A 20,347-nucleotide genomic window follows, 5' to 3' on the forward strand; every position below is an offset into this window, starting at 1 on the left:
ACCTTTAGGTTTATAGTTTATATAATTTTTGCTTTAAAACCATTTTTTTTTAACATGTTGTTTGCTGCCTGAGGATTTTTTTTTTTTTTTTTTTTTTTTTTTTTTTTTTTTTTTTTTTTTTTTTTTTTTGCAGCATTTAATACACAACAGTGCTAGGAACAACACAAAAGAAAACATTGAACACAAAACACAATTTCTATTGTGACTGTAGATTTATGGTATTTTGGGTTGCTCTTTAGCTGATATTAGCTTTTTTTTATTTTTTTGAAAGACAAAAAGAACATATTTTTACCCCTTTGGGGGTGGCAGATTTTTGCTTAAAATATTTTTTTTTTATAAATACCCCTTGCTGATGGCAGGCAAAATCGAGGAATTACCCCCATATTTTTTTGTGTTTGTTTTATAGGCAGGCCAGGTTTTAATGGTTTTTACCTTTTTTTAGTTAGATAATTTGTATTAACACAGACGCTTTTTGGCTTGCTTTTGGATTCAAAGCTATTAGTAGCTCAGAGACTCTGTCTTAAAAGGGACACAATTAACTTTTACCAGGGTTTTGATTACCTTTAATTTTTAATTTTTGTTTTTAAAACACACAATGATTTGAAAAAGGAAAACATAACCTATTGTGGCTTCCTTTGGAGCCCTAATAGGATTTTAATTAAGTAGTATGGTATGCTTGTATTTTTTTTTTTTTTTTTATAATATACACATGTTTTGGGGAAAATGTACATTTTGTTTACACTGCTTTGTTTTTAAATAGCTGTATATAGATTACATTCCCTTTATACATTTGGGGCAGTTAAGTTTTAATAAAACCCCCTTAGGTTCTTTTAGCAAATTTGACTACTAAATTGTTTATAATTAAATGATTTTAATTAGATAGGGTTTTTTTTGCTTGGATCATTTATAGACATTCTCCTGAAAAAGGGCCCATTTTTCCTTCAGAATGGCTTCAAAGAAACCAAGATTTTTTTTTTAATAATATTTTTACAACTTTAACTGCTCAGTTTCCTCCAGCATTTACAGAGTTAACTTTTTTCCTTAATTACTTGCTTATTTTTTAAAATGATACTTCAATTTACTTAGATTTTATTATTTTAAGGACTGTTTTAGGGATTTGAATTCCCCATATTTGCACTTACTCCTTTCCTTACTCCTGCCACTATGCCCTTAAGGCTTCCAACCTGTTTTTTATTTTTTTTATTTATTGCCTGCCTGCTTGTTTGGGCCCGATCCTGTTTTTTTATGGGCAAAGGCTTTGTTCCACTACCAATTTAGCAAGGACAGTGGGCTTCTTAACTAGCCCACCACCCCTTCTGGTTCTTGTCCCTTTCCTTTTTGTAATTACCCCAAGGGGTGCTTTTCTTGTAGTTGGGGGTGCCGTACATATGACCTTCTCCCCCTTCACCCGCTGGACCTCTCCTCGGTCTTAATGAGGGCCACTATAGGGGTGCAACAAGGTTTCGCCCAAAATTGAGGATTCTTACAAAGGGAGAGATCAAAGCCCTCACAAGGGTTACCTGAATTATCCCCCGTGAGCCTCGCCATCTGGACAGAACGCACAGCCAATTGATGTTTTAACTGTTCAATTTTTTTTTATGGTGAGCACAGTGCCGTTGCAGAGTATGCTGAGCACAAATAGTCAAGTCTTTGATTAGTTCCTGAAGGACCAGTACTTGCTTAGCTAGTGCTTTTAGGCGGGTGCGTTCCTCCTTTTCCACCTGGAAGTTCTGTTTTAAGGCCTGTGATTTGTCCTGGGCATAGGCTTGGGTTGCAACCTGGTTAGTAATTTGCACTTTTAGTTGCTTAATTTTTACCAGCTGTTGAGTACACACCTCTTCCCTTCTCCCCAACTCCTCTTTTTCTCCCGACAACATTTGATACCGCATGGCTGCTGCAGTCCAAATTAATTCCACAGCTGCCCCTAGGTTTTTGCCCTTTACCTTTTTATACTTGGCATAAGGGTCTAATAAATCCTGCCAAGTCTGCACTCTTTTTTGAAGATTTGCCACGAAACCCCATGGATTGTATCTCACCTTGGTGAGAACTCTCTCCAGCCATGAGAGGTCTTCACCCCCCCTTTGAAAGAGGCAGCAGGGTCCCGTCCCTTTTTGCTGCCTCTCCTGTGGCTTGGGCATCAGGTTCACCTGCCTCCTGTGACGCCAGCTGACCCGGGCAGCCGACTACCATGTCCGCGCTCCCTAATGCCCATACTTCCGACATTGAACCCATCGCTGATGCCATCGCCCACGACTCCAGGACTCCTGAGTCCGCAGCGGTACCCTTCTGTTTCCTGAACATGTTGTCACAATCCGTTAGTACAACTCTTAAGATTTCTTTATTACTTGAGATTTTACGTAGCTCACACCAGCACCGGGGCTTCCAATGTTACCCCACTGGGCCAGAGGGAGAGACGCTAAGCCTCCCTCCATATTACACGGTGGTTCTTTAACACCGAGGGTCCATACACCAAATGCCCCCCTGAGCTCAGCGAGAAACCCAAAGCTCTCCTCTGCAAGTGCCCCTTTCAGGCTGAGCAAGAAACCCAAAGCTTCCCCCTTCTACTTAGTTACACTACGACTGAGGGTGTTTGCACCGAGGATTGTCCCTGTTACTTGGAACGAGGATCTTTAAGTCCTTCTTCTATTGCCCAGCACTTCTACAACAGGGGGAAGACCCACCTGCTCCCTTCCCCCGCCGATCGGGGTAGAGAGCGGAATGCTAAACCTCCCTCCGGTTCTCAGCCATGCTACGACTGCGGGTGGGGAACACCTGTAATTATAAAATCCTCAACATGAAATACCAACAGTGCCGGCAGATCAAACATGAAATACCAAGGGCAGAACAGTTGGTACACTCCGCAGGGCTCCCCTCCGCCCTCTGCAATTCTCCACCAAACTGTGGCAGATTTCTGTTACCAATCTGCCTGAGATGTCAGGTGATCAGGCTGAGGCCACAGCATTGTTTGGGGAGGAGATGATGTGAAACATCAAAAGTTTAAGTTTTAAAGCTCTATTAATAAAATAACAAAATAACAGCGGTGAGTGACGGGAGCTTCCACGTCACTCAGAGGAAGGAAGAAAGCGTTAGTGCCCCAAGCCCTAACCCATTTTCATACTCACACATGCTCTACCCAAGGCTGGCTAAGCCTGGGTGTAAAGTACGAAGAAGAGGGGGAAGGGTGGACCGGAGTTTTGTTCTGGGCCCAGGTTGTTCGAGGTCCGCTGCTGATCTCTGAATTGCTTCAGCTTTTAAGAGGGTTTTAAGTTTTGGGTTTTTTTGGAGGGTGTTTGCTTATGATGCTTTTTGTGCCAGTTAAAACTGGCTTTTTGTGATCTCCTCGACTTTCCCAAAACACACCGGCTAGACTTTGTTGGTTTTTTTGCTTTTCATTGTGCTGGCGTTCGTTTGCCTTGCTTGTTATGGGCTGTCTTTGCAGGTTTGTTTAGCTGAATTTTTTTATTTTTTTTTAAGACTGGTTGGTGGATTTTGGGCCCCCCTCTTCCTTGGCAGGCAGTCGAGAGTCAGATGTGTGCTGTGGCCTTGAACTGTCTGGAGTTAGCGTTTTATTTTTGGAACTAACAGGAGCGAGGAGTTAACCCGTTCTTTGCTCTCTTCCTTTTCCCCCCTCTGGCCTCTTGCAATCTGCAAAGGAATCTTCCATTCCACACTCACTCACACCTTTGACCTTTCCCAAAATGTCCTGCGATGTTTGCAATAGCATTAGCCATATACAATGCTGATTTGCCTTTCCCAGGGGACCCCTTGGGGGGGGGGGATTGGGGTGTGACACATGTCATCAAAACGTTCTGATTTTAATGTATTACATTTTACAAACTTCAAATTCTCATTAAAGGTCTGAAGATTTACATTGTCTTTCTAGTAAACGTCTGCTTATCTGGATGTAAAGAACTACATGGGCATGTATGTCTGCATTGGAGACATTTTCTAACCAGTTCTAAAACTGATTAAAATTACAGTGTACTCCTGGTTTGGGCAGCTGAAAGCAGCCTGACCCATTTAAAAAGATTGTTGGATGCAGTGTTGTAGCCGTGTCGGTCCCATGATATTAGAGAGACAAGGTGGATCTTTTATTGGATCAACTTCTGTTGGTGAAAGGGACAAACTTTCAAACCTAGAAGACTTTTGTGAAGCTTGAAAACTTTTCTCTCTCACCAACAGAAGTTGGTCCAATAAAAGCTATTACCTCACCCACCTTGTCCCCCCATTTTAAAAGAGCCAGTTTCAAAACCACAGTGAGTCAAATTCACCTTTGGTGTAAATGTCAGTGAAGTTGTGCCTACTTTCACTAGCCATGAATTTGGCTCTATATTTTTAAAAAGTATGTATTTCATTTGAATTTTATGTGTAGTTCAAGGTTAGCAGAAATAAAATTTTAAGCCGAGAGAAGACTGCCAAAAGTTGCCTACACTACCCTTTTTCAGAAAATCTCCCTGTGGCACAATTCAGTCATTTTAGAAACAGGCATGTCATTTTTCAACACCTTGTATTAAAAATGCCCATGCTGTATCTATACTAGTGCTCCATTGTTGCTACCTCTGATAGAACTGCACCGGTGGCAATGCAATAGTTGACGATTTCTCAACAGAAAGCTAGTGTAGATCCAGCCCAAGTGTGGCAGTCTAAACTGGATCATACAGCAAGAACATGCTACAACAGGATGCCTTTATCGTTTAGATTTTAAACTACTAAGTAGTGTAAAAATATATATTTGCATAACTCTCCTGTGTCAGTTCAGAGGAAAACTAAATGATTTTGTCTAAAGCACAGGGCATGTAAAAAGTGTGTAAGTTTAATGACTGAAAATACATGCCTTGCTTCTCTGGGATCAGTTGCATTACCGCACTGGATGCGTCATTGCACCCTCTCTGGTTGTTCTTCCAAAATTACTGCTTTTTAAAAAGATATGTACGTGCCATTCTTTAATCCAATATGCCAATAACAGATTTTTTTTTCTAGGTGACTGATAATGGTGTCATAGCACTAGTTAGTGGGATGTGTTCAAAGAATTTAAAGGTAACTCATCTAACCTGTTCTATGTACAAAGCAATGTTAAAAGCAAATACATTTGTACATTTTTAAAATTCCAGAGGAAAAATATTATTTATATTATCAAGTTACGCATTTACATTTGCATGTACAATTACCATGACTGTGGGCGGGGCCGTCCTTAGGATTTATGGGGCCCCACGCACAGGGCTGGCTTTAGGCCAATTCCACCAATTCCCCTGAATCGGGCCCCGCACCTAAGAGGGCCCCCCGCCCAGTGGCAGGGCCGCCGGGGTGGGGGCAAGTGGTCGAGAATCCCTTCCCTGGCTAGAGGCTCCTTGTTAATTTTTACTCACCAGGCAGCGCTCCGGGTCTTCGGCGGCACTTCAGCGGCGGGTCCTTCACTCGCTCTGGGTCTTTGGCAGCACTTCAGCGGCAGGTCCTTCAGTGCCACCGAAGACCCAGAGTGAGTGAAGGACCCACCACCAAAGACTAGGAGTGCCGACCAGTGAGTACAAGCCCCACGTGTTTTTTTACGTTTTTTTTTTCAGTCATCCCTGCTGGGGCCCCATCAAAACTGTTCGAATTGGGCCCCGCACTTCCTAAAGCCGGCCCTGCCCACGCAGTATTATTAAACCGGTGCCCCATGCCCGAGTTGCTCTTAGTAATGCAAACATAAGCTTAAAGTATTGGAAAACTTGACACATGCACCTTACTAAACACAGTTTAATTGTGCCGCCTTCACCCCAACCCCTGCACTTCCCTCCCACCTGCGCCCCCAAACCCAGCCCAGCACTGCCAGCATCCCCCGCCACACCACCCCCCTGCCCAGTACCCCACCCCCCTTATGCCCAGCAACCCCCATGCCCAGTGGCCCCTTGCCCAGGGATCTCCACCACAGGTCCCTATGCTCAGCGATCTCCCCCCCACTGTCCAGCGCCCCTCTCACAGCTCCCCCACCCCAACTGCTCAGCACCCATATTCCTGAGGGAATTTGGCACCAAAAAATTAAATTCTGTGCACAATATTTTAAAATTCTGCAAACTTTGTCAATAAATAAACGTGGAGGCTCCAGCATGGCAGTGGCAAGCATAGGCCACTGGCTACATGGAGGTGGGAGATCACCCTGCAGCCTTCCCCCCCCCCACCCCACCCCCCCGTCCTAGGATAGGGACTAGGCGGTGAGATATCTCTGTGTGCATGTCAGAAGGCCACAGGGAAGCATTTTACGTGATGGCTGGGATGTCAGCCAAGACCCAAAATCCATTTGAATGACAAAAAAGAAATTGCTGATACCGATGGTGGAGTCCAGCCCTCATCCAGGCCCTTGCCTGCCACTGCTCTGGGCCATCAACTCCCAAATGGCCTTTCATTCTCCCTAAAATAGAGCATTTCCCTCTAAACCTGAAAAGTAAAGAGGTGCTTGGGATGTGCAGTTTAATAAGAAAAGGAATTATATTCAGGCACCAGTCTTTTTTTCTGCCCTGATTTACATACCTGGTTGCCACACATGGCTCAGTGGGATTGTACTGGGTATAACTCAGCACGCAGTTTCAACAATGCTTCAACGGTGGAGTGGAGCCATAAGCAGCCAACTCTCATTTGAACCGTGGCTCTTGTTTTGGATTATTTAAGGCTGTTTTTAAAGGTCTTTCCCATGGGTGAGGAAGAAGGTGCTGCATTCTTGAAGGGACCTTTAAAATCCCACTCAATGCTGCACTGTTTAGAACTCTCCCTCGTTCAAAATGCTACCAACTTAAGAGACAGCCCTGGAGATCTTGGGATCCACAAGAAAAAAAAAATTCTGTCCCTTTTCCCTAAATAAAAGTTTTCAGCTATTCCGGCCTTGTCAAGTGCAAGTCCATCTTCCTGCCCAGCTATGAGGTTGCTCCCTCCCTTGCATTCTGCAGCCGATTGCTGCTTTTCTGCTCCAGGTACATCCCCCTCCTCCCATTGTTTTAGTGTCAGTTACCTCTTGTTGACACTGAAATATTGTGAATGGGCAGAAAAAGCAAACGCCACCTTTTATTTTCCTTTAACTTTCCATCCTCCCCAGCCTAGTTGTGTGTGTGCCTCTCTCCCTCCTCCCAGCCTGCTTCTGTTGCTGATCCCTGCTGGGGAAGGGAGGAGAGGAAAGGTGACAGTCCAAAGGGGATGCTGGCGTCTGGGCGTGGCGTGAAAAGGAGACTAGGCGAGAGATTGCAGGGAGTTGCCAATGGGGCAGGGCATGTGGGCTCTCCCCTGGAGCCACCAGTCTGCTCCCCAGGAGGCCCTAGTGCATTCGCTGCTCACTCACTGAGTCAGACAAAGACACCTCCCCGCTCTTTTCCCTTCCCAGCCCGGTTCCTCCTCTCCCCCCCACTCCCCAAAGTCCCGTGCCCAGTTCTACCCTTCCTCCCCTCTCTTCCCAGCCTCCACATATCCCCCCCGCTCTGTTACCAGCCTGCCCCCTGTCTGGCCCAGCTCCCCCCAGCCATCCCCAGCCCGGTTCCTCCTCCCCCCCGCTCCCCAAAGTCCCATGCCCAGCTTACCCCTTCCCCCGCCCGAGCTCAGCTCCCTCATCTCTTCCCAGCCTCTGGGTATTCCCTCACCCCCACCCCCCGGCTCCCCCTGCTCACTCACATGCAAACTTTCACTCCTGGCCCCGTGATGCCCTGCCCAAGCCGGAGCCCTCAGCCGGCCAGCTGAGGAGTGAGTGGGTGGAGGGGCGAGGCCAAGGGGTTGGGTCGGCCCAGCATGGGGGAGGGGCCAATGAGGAGAGGAGTCTGCGTCGCAGCCAGCGAGGGTGGTGCCCCAAATTTTTGGGTGCCGTACGCAGCCGCGTATGCTGTGTATGCCTAAGGACGTCCCTGACTGTGGGCATGAATCAAGTATTAGGCAGCCTTCAAGTCACCAGCTTTTGTCAGAGGCATAGTTTAACTGCTATATTTGTGGGAGGCAATGCACACGCGTGGCTCACTGACTCTCTCCCCCGGCCTGGAGTGATACCTGGTGCGGGACAGGACAGCTTAACAGGGAAGCCTCAGCGGCTGCTGGCAGCCCCTCCAGCACCGGCTGCTGCAGTGATGTCACTGCTCTGGTGCTGCTGCGGCTGCCTCCCTGCTGGGGCTGCTGCCACTGCCGAGGGGACGTCACATGCCGTGCTCCTGCTTCCCTCCTCCCATTCCCATATCCCCTTCTCTTCCCCACCCCCTCCCACTTCCTCTCCCCACTATCCCGTGTCCCATCCTCCTCCCCCATCCCCGCCGTTCTCCACTGTCTCTTCCTCCACCTCCTCGGAGGGGTTCTCCCATCGCTGTAGTTAATCCACCTCCCCAAGAGGCAGTAGCTAGGACAACGGAAGGAAGAATTCTTCCGTTGACCTAGCACTGTCTGCACAGGGGAATTAGATTGGCATAGCTACATCTCTCAGGATTGTGGCTTTTTCACACCCTTGAGAGACCGTTATGCTGATGTAAGTTTTCAGAGTAGAGCGGCCCAAAGTGGAATAAAAAAAGCAAGTCATGTAGAAAAAATTGTTCTTAAAGACTAAAGCCCTTTGAAGAGTGGTCTTTCTTACATCAGTGTAGCTGCAGTAAGGTAGCTGCGCCAGTGCAAATAGCAATCTGCAGCAACACAAGGGCCAGCAGAACAGGAAGAGTTGAATTCATAGGAATACATTCAAAACTTAAAAATCAGTTTCTTCTTTTTAATTAACAGTTCTAGGAGGCTGTGTCACAGGGTGGCTGGCCCTTTAAGGGGAGTTGGGCCCAGCCTCATCTGTGACTGTTCAAGGGGAAAGACCTGTCAGCCCCTGCAGCCTGCTTTGGTTAGGAGGGGATAGCTTTGTTTAGGTGTTACCTTGTGAGTCTTATGTTTGAAGAATAAAACTGTGCCCTGAAAGAAGGGCCTGAACAGACTTTGAGGTAGCGGTAGTCCTTTCTGATGTTGCATATTTGAATTTTAATAATGATAATAGGAGATGCCAAATAATTAGCTTAATTGGAATATATTTAATCAGAGATTATAGAATAGAGAGTAATACAGCAGAACTCAGAGATTAATGTATATGTCATGTTGTCTGGAGTGGCTCGCAACTGTGAGTGCCTACCTCAGGCAGACTGTCAAAAGCAGGGCAGACACCCGAGCCTGGTGGTATGTTTTATAATTAGATTTCACCAACCCAGTGAAATCCCAAAGTACTACAGTAGTCTTATATACTATGTTGCCACCCAGGCAAGTTGGACTATGTGATAAATGGTTACTTACACCAAAAATCATAAATATTCCAGGTTACCCTCAGTCCCATGAGTCCCGAGTTGCATCCTAGATCTCACACCAAAGACAACACTGGTAGCCAATCCTAAAGGTTTATTAGCTAAGAAAAAGAAAATAGAGCTATTGAAAGGTTAAAGCAGGTAAAATGTATGTACAGGTCAGTCACAGTCTATAATTTCAAATGGTAGCTGAGATGTAATAATCTGCCAGTTTCCCAAAAGTCTTTTAGGGCTCCCGAGAATAATTCTGGGGATCTCTGTTGTCCTGTTCAGTTATTCTCCCCTGTTTGAATCCAAACAGTCCAGAGATGAAGGATTTTCCTTTATATCCAGATTTATATTTGTTCTCCTAGAACAATCTGACTTGACAGCTATCCTGTGCCGTGATTTTTTCTTAGATAGCAGTGAGAGAGGAATGCTTTTAGAGTCTTTGAACTCTAAATGCCCTCACAATAACCAATTGCTTTGAAGTGTGGAGATGCATTACCTTTCTGATAAGAGTACTTTATTTGCATTATACAAGGCTTTTTCCATGTTTGGAGGGTTATTTAGATATTGGGTGTCATATACAATGCAAAATAGTACATGCAAAATCTCATTAATTTTATGAAGTTTAAACACCAAATATATACACTGACATTTAACAGCCTCCTTTGATTATCTGCTAATACACAAGTGAACTGGCCTAACTTCCTGCTGTGAGTTTGTCTGTTTTCAGCTGAGCCAACAGTTCTGACCAAAGCTGGCATCAGTGTCATATTATACTTTACCAAACCGATCTGACAACTGAAGAAGTAAGTGCAGCATAATTCACTCCAAATTCAACTGCCTCAAAACTCTTTTCCTATGTAGGGTTTTGAACAAAGATTGATTGATTTAACTGTGAGTTCTATCTTAAGGTGTCTCTATTTACTTAATTGTAAAAGACATCTGTAACTAATACATTATTACCAAAACTATCCATGAAAACAAATGACTCTTATTGACTTAGAAATCAATCAATGGTTCATTATCCCATCAATTAGAGAACATGTGGCTGATAGGAGAACCGTGTCGATCACCAGCATCTGTCAATCACAGCACACATCTTTGGTAATAGGTAAGGCTGTGAGTCTGTCATGGAGGTCACAGAAGTCACGGATTCTTCTGCAGCGACAGTGTGGCTGACCCCAGGGCTGCCCTAGCAGCTGGGGCAGCCCTGGGGCCAGCCGCACCGGCCGCTGTTTGGGTGGCCCCAAGCAGCTTGCCCCGGGAGATGCCAGAATAGCCACAGCACCCCGGGCCGCTCCTCAACCCCCAGAACAGTCGTGGCACCCCACCCTCAAGCAGCAGCAGTGCCCTGGAGTTCCCATCCCAAAAGCAGTAGCAGCACTTGAGAGCCCCCCAGAGCACCTAAGATTTAGTCAAGGGTGTTTATAGTACAAGTCACGTACAGGTCACAGGCTGTGAATTTTTGTTCATTGCCCATGACCTGTCCATGACTTTTACTAAAAATACCCGTGACTAAAACATAGCCTTAGTAATAGGCACCCTTTGTTAAATCACCAGCGTTTCATTAATCACAGAACACGTGTGATAATCATTTTTTGTCAATTACCAGTATTCCCTCTTTGGACATCTGGACACAATTCTTCACAGGTCAGTAGATTCAGAGAATAAGATTATACTAATTCCTTTTTGACTACATACATTTCCTCATTTAATTACCGTGACGTTTTGGCAATCGTCCAGACCAGTAAGAGGTTATGTCACTGCCTGCCTGTAACATTGGGTATCCTAATGCTGTGCTGCTTTGTCACAAAGCCCTAACACCAGTCTCCAGCCCACAAGCATACAGGTCTCATGCTGCCTTCCACCAGCCTAGTTACCTCTTGCAGGGTGTTGTGGAAAATCAGCCACACGATTGATTTTGGATCAGATCAGCCTGAGGCACCTTTATTGATTACAAGCGCGCCGGGGGGGTAACAGCTCTGAGTAGCTGCCCCCTGATTCAAGGAACACACAAGCCTTTTAAAGCTTAAAACCACAGACAAATTACACATGCTTCCGTATCAATTACCTTATTTGGAATACATTGCAAAATTAATAAAGGTCAAAAGCAAAAAGAAACAATCATCTCCCTTATTTGGCTTTTCCTGTTATTGCTATTCCCAATCTAGCTCTTCTGCGGTTTGACTTTTCTAATGCTTCCATTGCGGTTATACGAAAACAAGCTTGGCTATTGCAAATTGTGTTTGGGTACTTTCCACTTTGCCTCCCCATGTCCCTTACACACAGAAACAAGCTCAGCTAATACTTCAGGCCTACTAGCTTGACCAAAGCCTGAGGCCCTCTGTAAATTTTCCTCCACAAGGGTGATCCAAGCAGCCTGTCCAATCCCAAGCCTCCCCAAATCCATCCACCCCACGCTCTCAACTACTCAGACACCAAAGGCATGAAACCAGCCCCCCAGACACCAGCTTGCTTTGGCACATACATTCCATACACTTTGCACACCAGAGACCTGTTCGAGATAAAAATAAACAGTTTATTTAATAGAAAAAAATCACAGATTAAAAAATGAAACAGCAAGGGAAACAAATATAAAAGAACAGAAAATAAACATAAAAATGCAACTTTAAGCTTTACACTTTTAAATTACATTAATAATTCCTTTTCTAATACAAGTTACCTATTGGCTTTGAACAGTTTTCCAGCGTACTGCCTAACTGTAGGGAGGATCCAGCGTTTCACAGACCACTTACAGCCTAGATGTCATCCCTCAATTTCTGGATACTCTTCTGTTCAAACCCCTTCCACTTTTAATGGTTTGCAGGGGGGGTTTCTTCAGCCACTATAGATACTCAAAGTGGGGTAAACTCCCTCCTTCTTAGGCCTGGTCTACACTCGGAATTTACATCTGATATAGTGAAAAATCCAGCGGTAGGTCAACAGAAGGTGGATTAACTATGCCAATGGGAGAAGTCCTCCCGTTGGCGTAGGTAGTGTCTACATTGCACTGCTGTAGCATTTTAAGTGTAAACATACCCTTAGTGTAAACATACCCTTAGTTTTCCAAGACTGGAGTTTTCTTTTCAGTTTCAAGTTGTTTCAGTGCTTTCCCATTAACTTGAATAGCCCCTCATTTGTCTTTTCCTGGGTTGTACAATGTTTGGTGCTTTGAGCTAGTCTCATCTGGCAGGGGAGGAAGCCCCTCCCTACTGACTTGCCTGACAGTGAGAACGCACTGAACATTGCAGCACAAATTATGAGCTCAGTTTTTATATGTACACAACTACATAGCCACGGTCTGTATACATACCTCATAACGATCATTAAGTTCAAAACATTACAAACTTTCATAAAAGACCTTGCTCAATACATTTCTATAGCACAATAATACAGTATATGATCAGTTGGTTCAGGTGCTCATTTTTGGAGTTTAAACCTTCTGTTCCCCTCTTGGGGCGTCTGGATCCTGACTGTCAGTTCCCCACCAAGGTTCAACCTAAGTACCAAGAATTTCTTAGAAATCTTTGTGCATATATGTTTGCTCAGAAATCTTTGTGCATAAAAAAGGACTTCATTTTCATAGTTAGTTTACAGAGCTGGATATTTAACCTAAAAATCACCATCTGTGCAGATCTGTGACATTAGAATGGACAACATAAAAGTTGTGCTTTAGAAGTTACGGATGTGGTTACCAGGTTTTTGTTTTCATAATAGGAGATCCACATGGAACGCTGTGTGACTCTGACAGATGTAGCTGTGGAAGCTGTCCTTACCTGCTGTCCGGAGATCTATATTCTGCTGTTTCATGGATGCCCACTGATAACAGGTTAGTCAAATCAAGCAGATAGCCAGCAAAGTATTCACTCCAAAGTTAGCCCAAAATATGGTGCAGGGAGTGTGCCTTTTTTCTGTCTTGAAAGCACTTACCAAGTTGTGGATGCTCCTGAAAAAAAAAAAAATTATTATTAATGATAGTGATGTAAATATACAAGTGTTTTTCCAAAACAGCAAGGCAAGGTTCCTGCCTCCAAGAGTTGGCAGTTGTACAGAGACAAAACGGAGCTGGAAATTTGGCCCAGCCACACTTCTGTCATGACCAAGGAGGGGTGGCTAGACCAAATCTGAGTATCACTGTGCCCCCATGCTCCTGCTTTTCATCCTCCACATCCCACCCACCAACACCTTTGCCATCCTTCCAGCACCCATGGGCACTGCGAACCCCCAGTCCCCTGAAGGGTAGGCAGATTGGATCAGGACTTTTGGCACTTGGGGAAGTGAAGATGCACAAGGAGGAAGGGATCTGGGGATCTCAGACCTTTGGCTCCTGCTGCAGATGATGTTCTTCAGCCTGACCATCTCTCTGACTAAGAGCTCAGTGCCTGGTGTGGGGCAGGGAGAGCTCAGCCTCATGTGGGAGCAGCAGGAGGGCAGTGTGTTGAGCTGGGTGCAGGGCTGAGGAGGGAGAGCTCTGGGCATCTTCCTTAGGAAAAGTATGGTTGCACTCTTGATGCAAGAGTAATTGGTCATTCCAGCAATGTGAAGTTGTTGCCGGCACAGTGTGCCCGAGGGGGCAACAGCGGGGTTCATTGCCCGGTGTGCACCACACCAATAAACACACCAGGGTGGAGAAGCAGTCAGAGTTTATTTGAGATCTCAAAGCGGTGCAAGGAGACTGGCACGTCTCAGATCAAGCACACCAACATAAGTAATTTTTCTCTTTTTAGACTTTACTTTAGCTAAGCTCTTCCCTTCCCCCCCTTCCCCCCTCCCTCCCCCTATAGCAGTTACATTAAGCAGTTAAGTCATCTCGGTGGCTATAAGTCTAGCTCGTTAGTAACTTTTCTTTTGAACCATTATCTTGTCCTTTTTCCCTTTGATCTGTTATCTTGCCCTTCAGCCAGAAGCATGCAGGCCTTATTACTCTCAGGGCCGGCTCTGGCTTTTTTGCCACCCTAGGCCCTAGGCAAAAAAGCCACCCACTGCCCCCACACCCCCAGCGCGGCACGGGAGGGCGCCAGAGCGCCAGGAGCAGGGCGGCGAGCCCAGTCCCGGCCCCGCTCTCGGGCCGGAGCGCCCTGCCGCGCCGCCCCCCTCCAGGCGCCACCCCAAGCACATGCTCGGTGGGCTGGTGCCTGGAGCCGGCCCTGATTACTTTGCTTTATACCGGTTTCAGTGGTGTTGCAACTGATAACTGACTGTTACACATTCCATTTTCTGTTGCTGGCTTTTTAGGTCGATTAAAGTTCAAACATGGAGGAGCTTTGATTCATTTAGGCCTAGAGCAGGAAGGCGTCATCGACACTCATGGTCTTCCACCCTCCCGAGTTACCTAGGGTTATGCCTAGAGACACCAACAAAGTGAATTGAGTCAATGAAAAGATGGAAAAAGCAGTTTTCTTTGGGGATCAGACACAAAGTATCTTAGTCTCCATTCAGGAAAGCGCTTAAACAGATGCTTTAAAATGAAACACCGGCTTAAGTGTTCTCTTTTATTGAGGCCTTAGTTAGGATTTACCCTGGAGGTGGTTCAGCTGGATTTAATTTATAATGTTGGTCCTTTCATTTTTTTTTTGAGTTTCTACCTTAAACATTAGAAGGTGGTGCTCTTTTCTTAGTGCCTGGAACAATGAAGCCCTGACCTGCCAGCACAATATAAATGTTAAATAGGGTAGGGTTACCATACGTCCTCTTTTTCCCGGACATGTCCGGCTTTTCGGCAGTCAAACCCCCATCCGGGAGGAATTGCCAAAAAGCCGAACATGTCCGGGAAAATGGCGGCTCTGCTCCTCCCCTGACTCTTCGGCTCTGTTTAAGAGCTGAGCTGCCCGAGCGCTACCGGCTTCGGGCAGCCCCCGTGCCTCCAGACCCTGCGCCCCCAGCCGGGCACTTCCCCTCCCGGGCTCTGGCGGCGCAGGGTCCGGAGGCACGGGGGCTGCCCGAAGCTGGTAGCGCTCGGGCAGCCCGGCTCTTAAACAGAGCCGAAGAGTCGGGGATTCATAGATTCATAGATTATAGGACTGGAAGGGACCTCGAGAGGTCATCGAGTCCAGTCCCCTGCCCGCATGGCAGGACCAAATACTGCCTAGACCATCCCTAATAGACATTTATCTAACCTACTCTTAAATATCTCCAGAGACGGAGATTCCACAACCTCCCTAGGCAATTTGTTCCAGTGTTTAACCACCCTGACAGTTAGGAACTTTTTCCTAATGTCCAACCTAGACCTCCCTTGCTGCAGTTTAAACCCATTGTTTCTGGTTCTATCCTTAGAGGCTAAGGTGAACAAGTTCTCTCCCTCCTCCTTATGACACCCTTTTATATACCTGAAAACTGCTATCATGTCCCCTCTCAGTCTTCTCTTTTCCAAACTAAACAAACCCAATTCTTTCAGCCTTCCTTCATAGGTCATGTTCTCAAGACCTTTAATCATTCTTGTTGCTCTTCTTTGGACCCTTTCCAGTTTCTCCACATCTTTTTTAAAATGCGGCGCCCAGAACTGGACACAATACTCCAGCTGAGGCCTAACCAGAGCAGAGTAGAGCGGAAGAATGACTTCTCGTGTCTTGCTCACAACACACCTGTTAATGCATCCCAGAATCATGTTTGCTTTTTTTGCAACAGCATCACACTGTTGACTCATATTTAGCTTGTGGTCCACTATAACCCCTAGATCCCTTTCTGCCGTACTCCTTCCTAGACAGTCTTTTCCCATTCTGTATGTGTGAAATTGATTTTTCCTTCCTAAGTGGAGCACTTGTCTTTGTTAAACTTCATCCTGTTTAACTCAGACCATTTCTCCAATTTGTCCAGATCATTTTGAATTATGACCCTGTCCTCCAAAGTAGTTGCAATCCCTCCCAGTTTGGTATCATCCGCAAACTTAATAAGCGTACTTTCTATGCCAATATCTAAGTCGTTGATGAAGATATTGAACAGAGCCGGTCCCAAAACAGACCCCTGCGGTACCCCACTCGTTACGCCTTTCCAGCAGGATTGGGAACCATTAATAACAACTCTCTGAGTACGATTATCCAGCCAGTTATGCACCCACCTTATAGTAGCCCCATCTAATTTGTATTTGCCTAGTTTATCGATAAGAATATCATGCGAGACCGTATCAAATGCCTTACTAAAGTCTAGGTATACCACATCCACCGCTTCACCCTTATCCACAAGGCTCGTTATCCTATCAAAGAAAGCTATCAGATTGGTTTGACATGATTTGTTCTTCACAAATCCATGCTGGCTATTCCCTATCACCTTACCACCTTCCAAGTGTTGGCAGATGATTTCCTTAATTACTTGCTCCATTATCTTCCCTGGCACAGAAGTTAAACTAACTGGTCTGTAGTTACCTGGGTTGTTTTTATTTCCCTTTTTATAGATGGGCACTATATTTGCCCTTTTCCAGTCTTCTGGAATCTCTCCCGTCTCCCATGACTTTCCAAAGATAATAGCTAGAGGCTCAGATACCTCCTCTATTAGCTCCTTGAGTATTCTAGGATGCATTTCATCAGGCCCGGGTGACTTGCAGGCATCTAACTTTTCTAAGTGATGTTTAACTTGTTCTTTTTTTATTTTATCCGCTAAACCTACCCCCTTCCCATTAGCATTCACTATGTTAGGCATTCCTTCAGACTTCTCGGTGAACACCGAAACAAAGAAGTCATTAAGCATCTCTGCCATTTCCAAGTTTCCTGTTACTGTTTCTCCCTCTTCACTAAGCAGTGGGCCTACCCTGTCTTTGGTCTTCCTCTTGCTTCTAATGTATTGATAAAAAGTCTTCTTGTTTCCTTTTATTCCCGTAGCTAGTTTGAGCTCATTTTGTGCCTTTGCCTTTCTAATCTTGCCCCTGCATTCCTGTGTTGTTTGCCTATATTCATCCTTTGTAATCTGTCCTAGTTACCATTTTTTATATGACTCCTTTTTATTTTTTAGATCGTGCAAGATCTCGTGGTTAAGCCAAGGTGGTCTTTTGCCACATTTTCTATCTTTCCTAACCAGCGGAATAGCTTGCTTTTGGGCCCTTAATAGTGTCCCTTTGAAAAACTGCCAACTCTCCTCAGTTGTTTTTCCCCTCAGTCTTGATTCCCATGGGACCTTACCTATCAGCTCTCTGAGCTTCCCAAAATCTGCCTTCCTGAAATCCATTGTCTCTATTTTGCTGTTCTCCCTTCTACCCTTCCTTAGAATTGCAAAGTCTATGATTTCATGATCACTTTCACCCAGGCTGCCTTCTACTTTCACATTCTCAACGAGTTCCTCCCTATTTGTTAAAATCAAGTCTAGAACAGCTTCCCCCCTAGTAGCTTTTTCAACCTTCTGAAATAAAAAGTTGTCTCCAATGCAGTCCAAGAATTTGTTGGATAGTCTGTTCCCCGCTGTGTTATTTTCCCAACATATATCCGGATAGTTGAAGTCCCCCATCACCACCAAATCTTGGGCTTTGGATGATTTTGTTAGTTGCTTGAAAAAAGCCTCATCCACCTCTTCCACCTGGTTAGGTGGCCTGTAGTAGACGCCTAGCATGACATCTCCCTTGTTTTTTGCCCCTTTAAGCCTAACCCAGAGACTCTCAACACTTCCGTCTCCTATGTCCATCTCTACCTCAGTCCAAGTGTGTACATTTTTAATATATAAGGCAACACCTCCTCCCTTTTTCCCCTGTCTATCCTTCCTGAGCAAGCTGTACCCATCCACACCAACATTCCAATCATGTGTATTATCCCACCAAGTTTCAGTGATGCCAACAATGTCATAGTTGTATTTATTTATTAGCACTTCCAGTTCTTCCTGCTTATTCCCCATACTTCTCGCATTTGTATATAGGCATCTAAGATACTGGTTTGATCTTTCCTCCCAGTTTTTTCCTGACTCTCCTTTCTCTCTGCCAATATAGCCCACACTCCCTCTTGTTTCCGACTCATTTCCCCGGTCTCCATGTTCCCCACTTACCTGTGGGCTTTGCTCACCTGTCCCCGTCGAACCTAGTTTAAAGCCCTCCTCACTAGGTTAGCCAGTCTGTGTCCGAATAGGGTCTTCCCTCTCCTCGAAAGGTGAACGCCATCTCTGCCTAGCAGTCCTTCCTTGAATAGCATCCCGTGGTCTAGGAAGCCAAAGCCCTCCTGGCGACACCATCTTCGCAGCCAGGCATTCACCTCCATGATGCATCTGTCTCTGCCCGGGCCCCTACCTTTGACAGGAAGAATTGAAGAGAATACCACCTGCGCTCCAAACTCCTTCACCTGTGCTCCCAGAGCCCTGTAGTCACTCTTGATCCGCTCAGTGTCACACCGCGCAGTATCATTTGTGCCCACATGGATGAGTAGCATGGGGTAGTAGTCAGAGGGCCGGATAATCCTCGACAATGCCTCCGTAACGTCTCGGATACGGGCCCCCGGCAGGCAGCATACCTCCCGAGATGAAATGTCAGGGCGACAGATGGGCGCCTCCGTCCCCCTCAGCAGAGAGTCTCCGACCACCACTACCCTATGGCTGGAGGCTCTGCTCCTCTTCGGCTCTGTTTAAGAGCCGGGCTGCCCGAGCGCTACCGACTTCGGGCAGCCCCCGTGCCTCCGGACCCTGCGCCGCCAGAGCCCGGGAGGGGAAGTGCCCGGCTGGGGGCGCAGGGTCCAGAGGCATAGGGGCTGCCCAAAGCCCGAGCACTACCAGCTTCACGGTTTGCCGGGCAGCCTCCAGACCCTGCGCCCCCAGCTGGGCGCTTCCCCTCCCGGGCTCCAGCTGCGCTGGGGAAGCGCTGGCCGGGGGCGCAGGGTCTGGGGGCTGCCCGGCAAACCCTGAAGCCGGTAGCGCTGGGGCAGCCCTTTCCCCGTGGCTGGGAGTGGGAGGGAGGAGGGGGCGGAGTTAGGGCGGGGAAGGGGCGGGGCTAGGGGTGGGGAAATGGGCGGGGCCAGGGCCTGTGGAGGGTCCTCTTTTATTATTTATTAGATATGGTAACCCTAAAATAGGGATATAATGTTGGCCTTAGCCCAGGAATTACTTAAACTTTAAACATAGAAAAAAGCAGATTGCCTACAAAAATCTGTTGATCTTTTTTTTATTAGTGCACCAGAAAAGCCTCTTAAGAAGGTGCTAAGGTTATCATCTTTGCCCGGCATTCTGACCCTGTCATTCCCATCCCCATCCTCTTCAATCTTCCACTGGTTTCCCTTTTTCTTCTGCATCAAGCTCAAGCTTCCATAACCTATCTTCACACCTTCTGCTGCGCTGCCCTTTGTATGTGGAATGCTATTCTTGAATTGATCTATAGGTCACTACCCTCTTCTCTTTCAAACCACCTCAAGACCCACAGCTTTTCGGATGCCTACCAAAAAAAAAGAGAGAGAGACCAACTAGTACTGAATAGGTTGAGGGCTTGTTGAGTGTATTTATTAAATAATAAAAGGAAAAAACCCTACCTTGCCAACATCTGTCCTTGTAATCTAGTGTCTGGTTGCTTGATGGTGCTTTATTATTATAGGTATAAAGAAGAAACAGCACAATTTTGAACTATTACAGATATAAAAGTATCTGAAATGTGATTTTTTTTTTTCAAATGTCCATTCCCAGAATATGAAGCAAACAAAAAAAAAATCCATATTCTGTGCTAATGGCAAATTAAACAAATATGAAGAAATAAATTATTCCTGTATCTTATTGTATTACAAAATTCGTTTGTTTGCACACTATCTGTATACATTATAAACAATTAATGTTTGTTTTTCTTGTGTTTTGTTTTTGGTGGTTTTTTTTTGGCAGATCGTTCCCGAGAAGCCTTGGAGCAATTAGTTGGACCAAACAAAATTAAGCAAGTGACATGGACTGTTTATTGATTTTTATATAAAGTTCCCGGATGGTAAAGCATTTTCAGGAAACAACCATCTCTGGGGAACAGCTTTCTCTCTGGTAACCACTGTCTTTTGTAATACCAGATTCCTTCATTCTTTGTTTCTACTAGAGCTCTCTGTCAGTATCCAAGTCCTTTCATGTCTTAGGTGTGCCTGCCTAATACCCTGTTAAACGATATTTCTTGTAATTAAAGCAATGCCTCTCTTTACATCACAAGTCTGATAATCCTTTTGTGTGAAAAA

At 45.7% G+C, this 20,347-nt stretch overlaps 1 protein-coding gene across 4 annotated transcripts in view; it reads left to right on the top strand.

Annotated features, from left to right (window-relative positions):
* AMN1 (antagonist of mitotic exit network 1 homolog) overlaps positions 1-20,313 on the top strand; it is a 179,555-nt gene extending 159,242 nt beyond the window's left edge. For all 4 annotated transcript variants that reach the window (XM_054034523.1, XM_054034531.1, XM_054034540.1 and 1 more), the window contains 3 exons: positions 4,981-5,037; positions 12,972-13,083; positions 20,016-20,313. In XM_054034523.1, the coding sequence (XP_053890498.1) occupies positions 4,981-5,037; positions 12,972-13,083; positions 20,016-20,089 (243 nt within the window). In that variant the 3' untranslated portion in view covers positions 20,090-20,313. The remainder of the gene's footprint in view (positions 1-4,980; positions 5,038-12,971; positions 13,084-20,015) is intronic.
* Positions 20,314-20,347: the final 34 nt, after the last annotated feature.

This window comes from Malaclemys terrapin, chromosome 1, assembly GCF_027887155.1.
Source record: "Malaclemys terrapin pileata isolate rMalTer1 chromosome 1, rMalTer1.hap1, whole genome shotgun sequence".
In the NCBI taxonomy this organism is placed as follows: domain Eukaryota; kingdom Metazoa; phylum Chordata; order Testudines; family Emydidae; genus Malaclemys; species Malaclemys terrapin.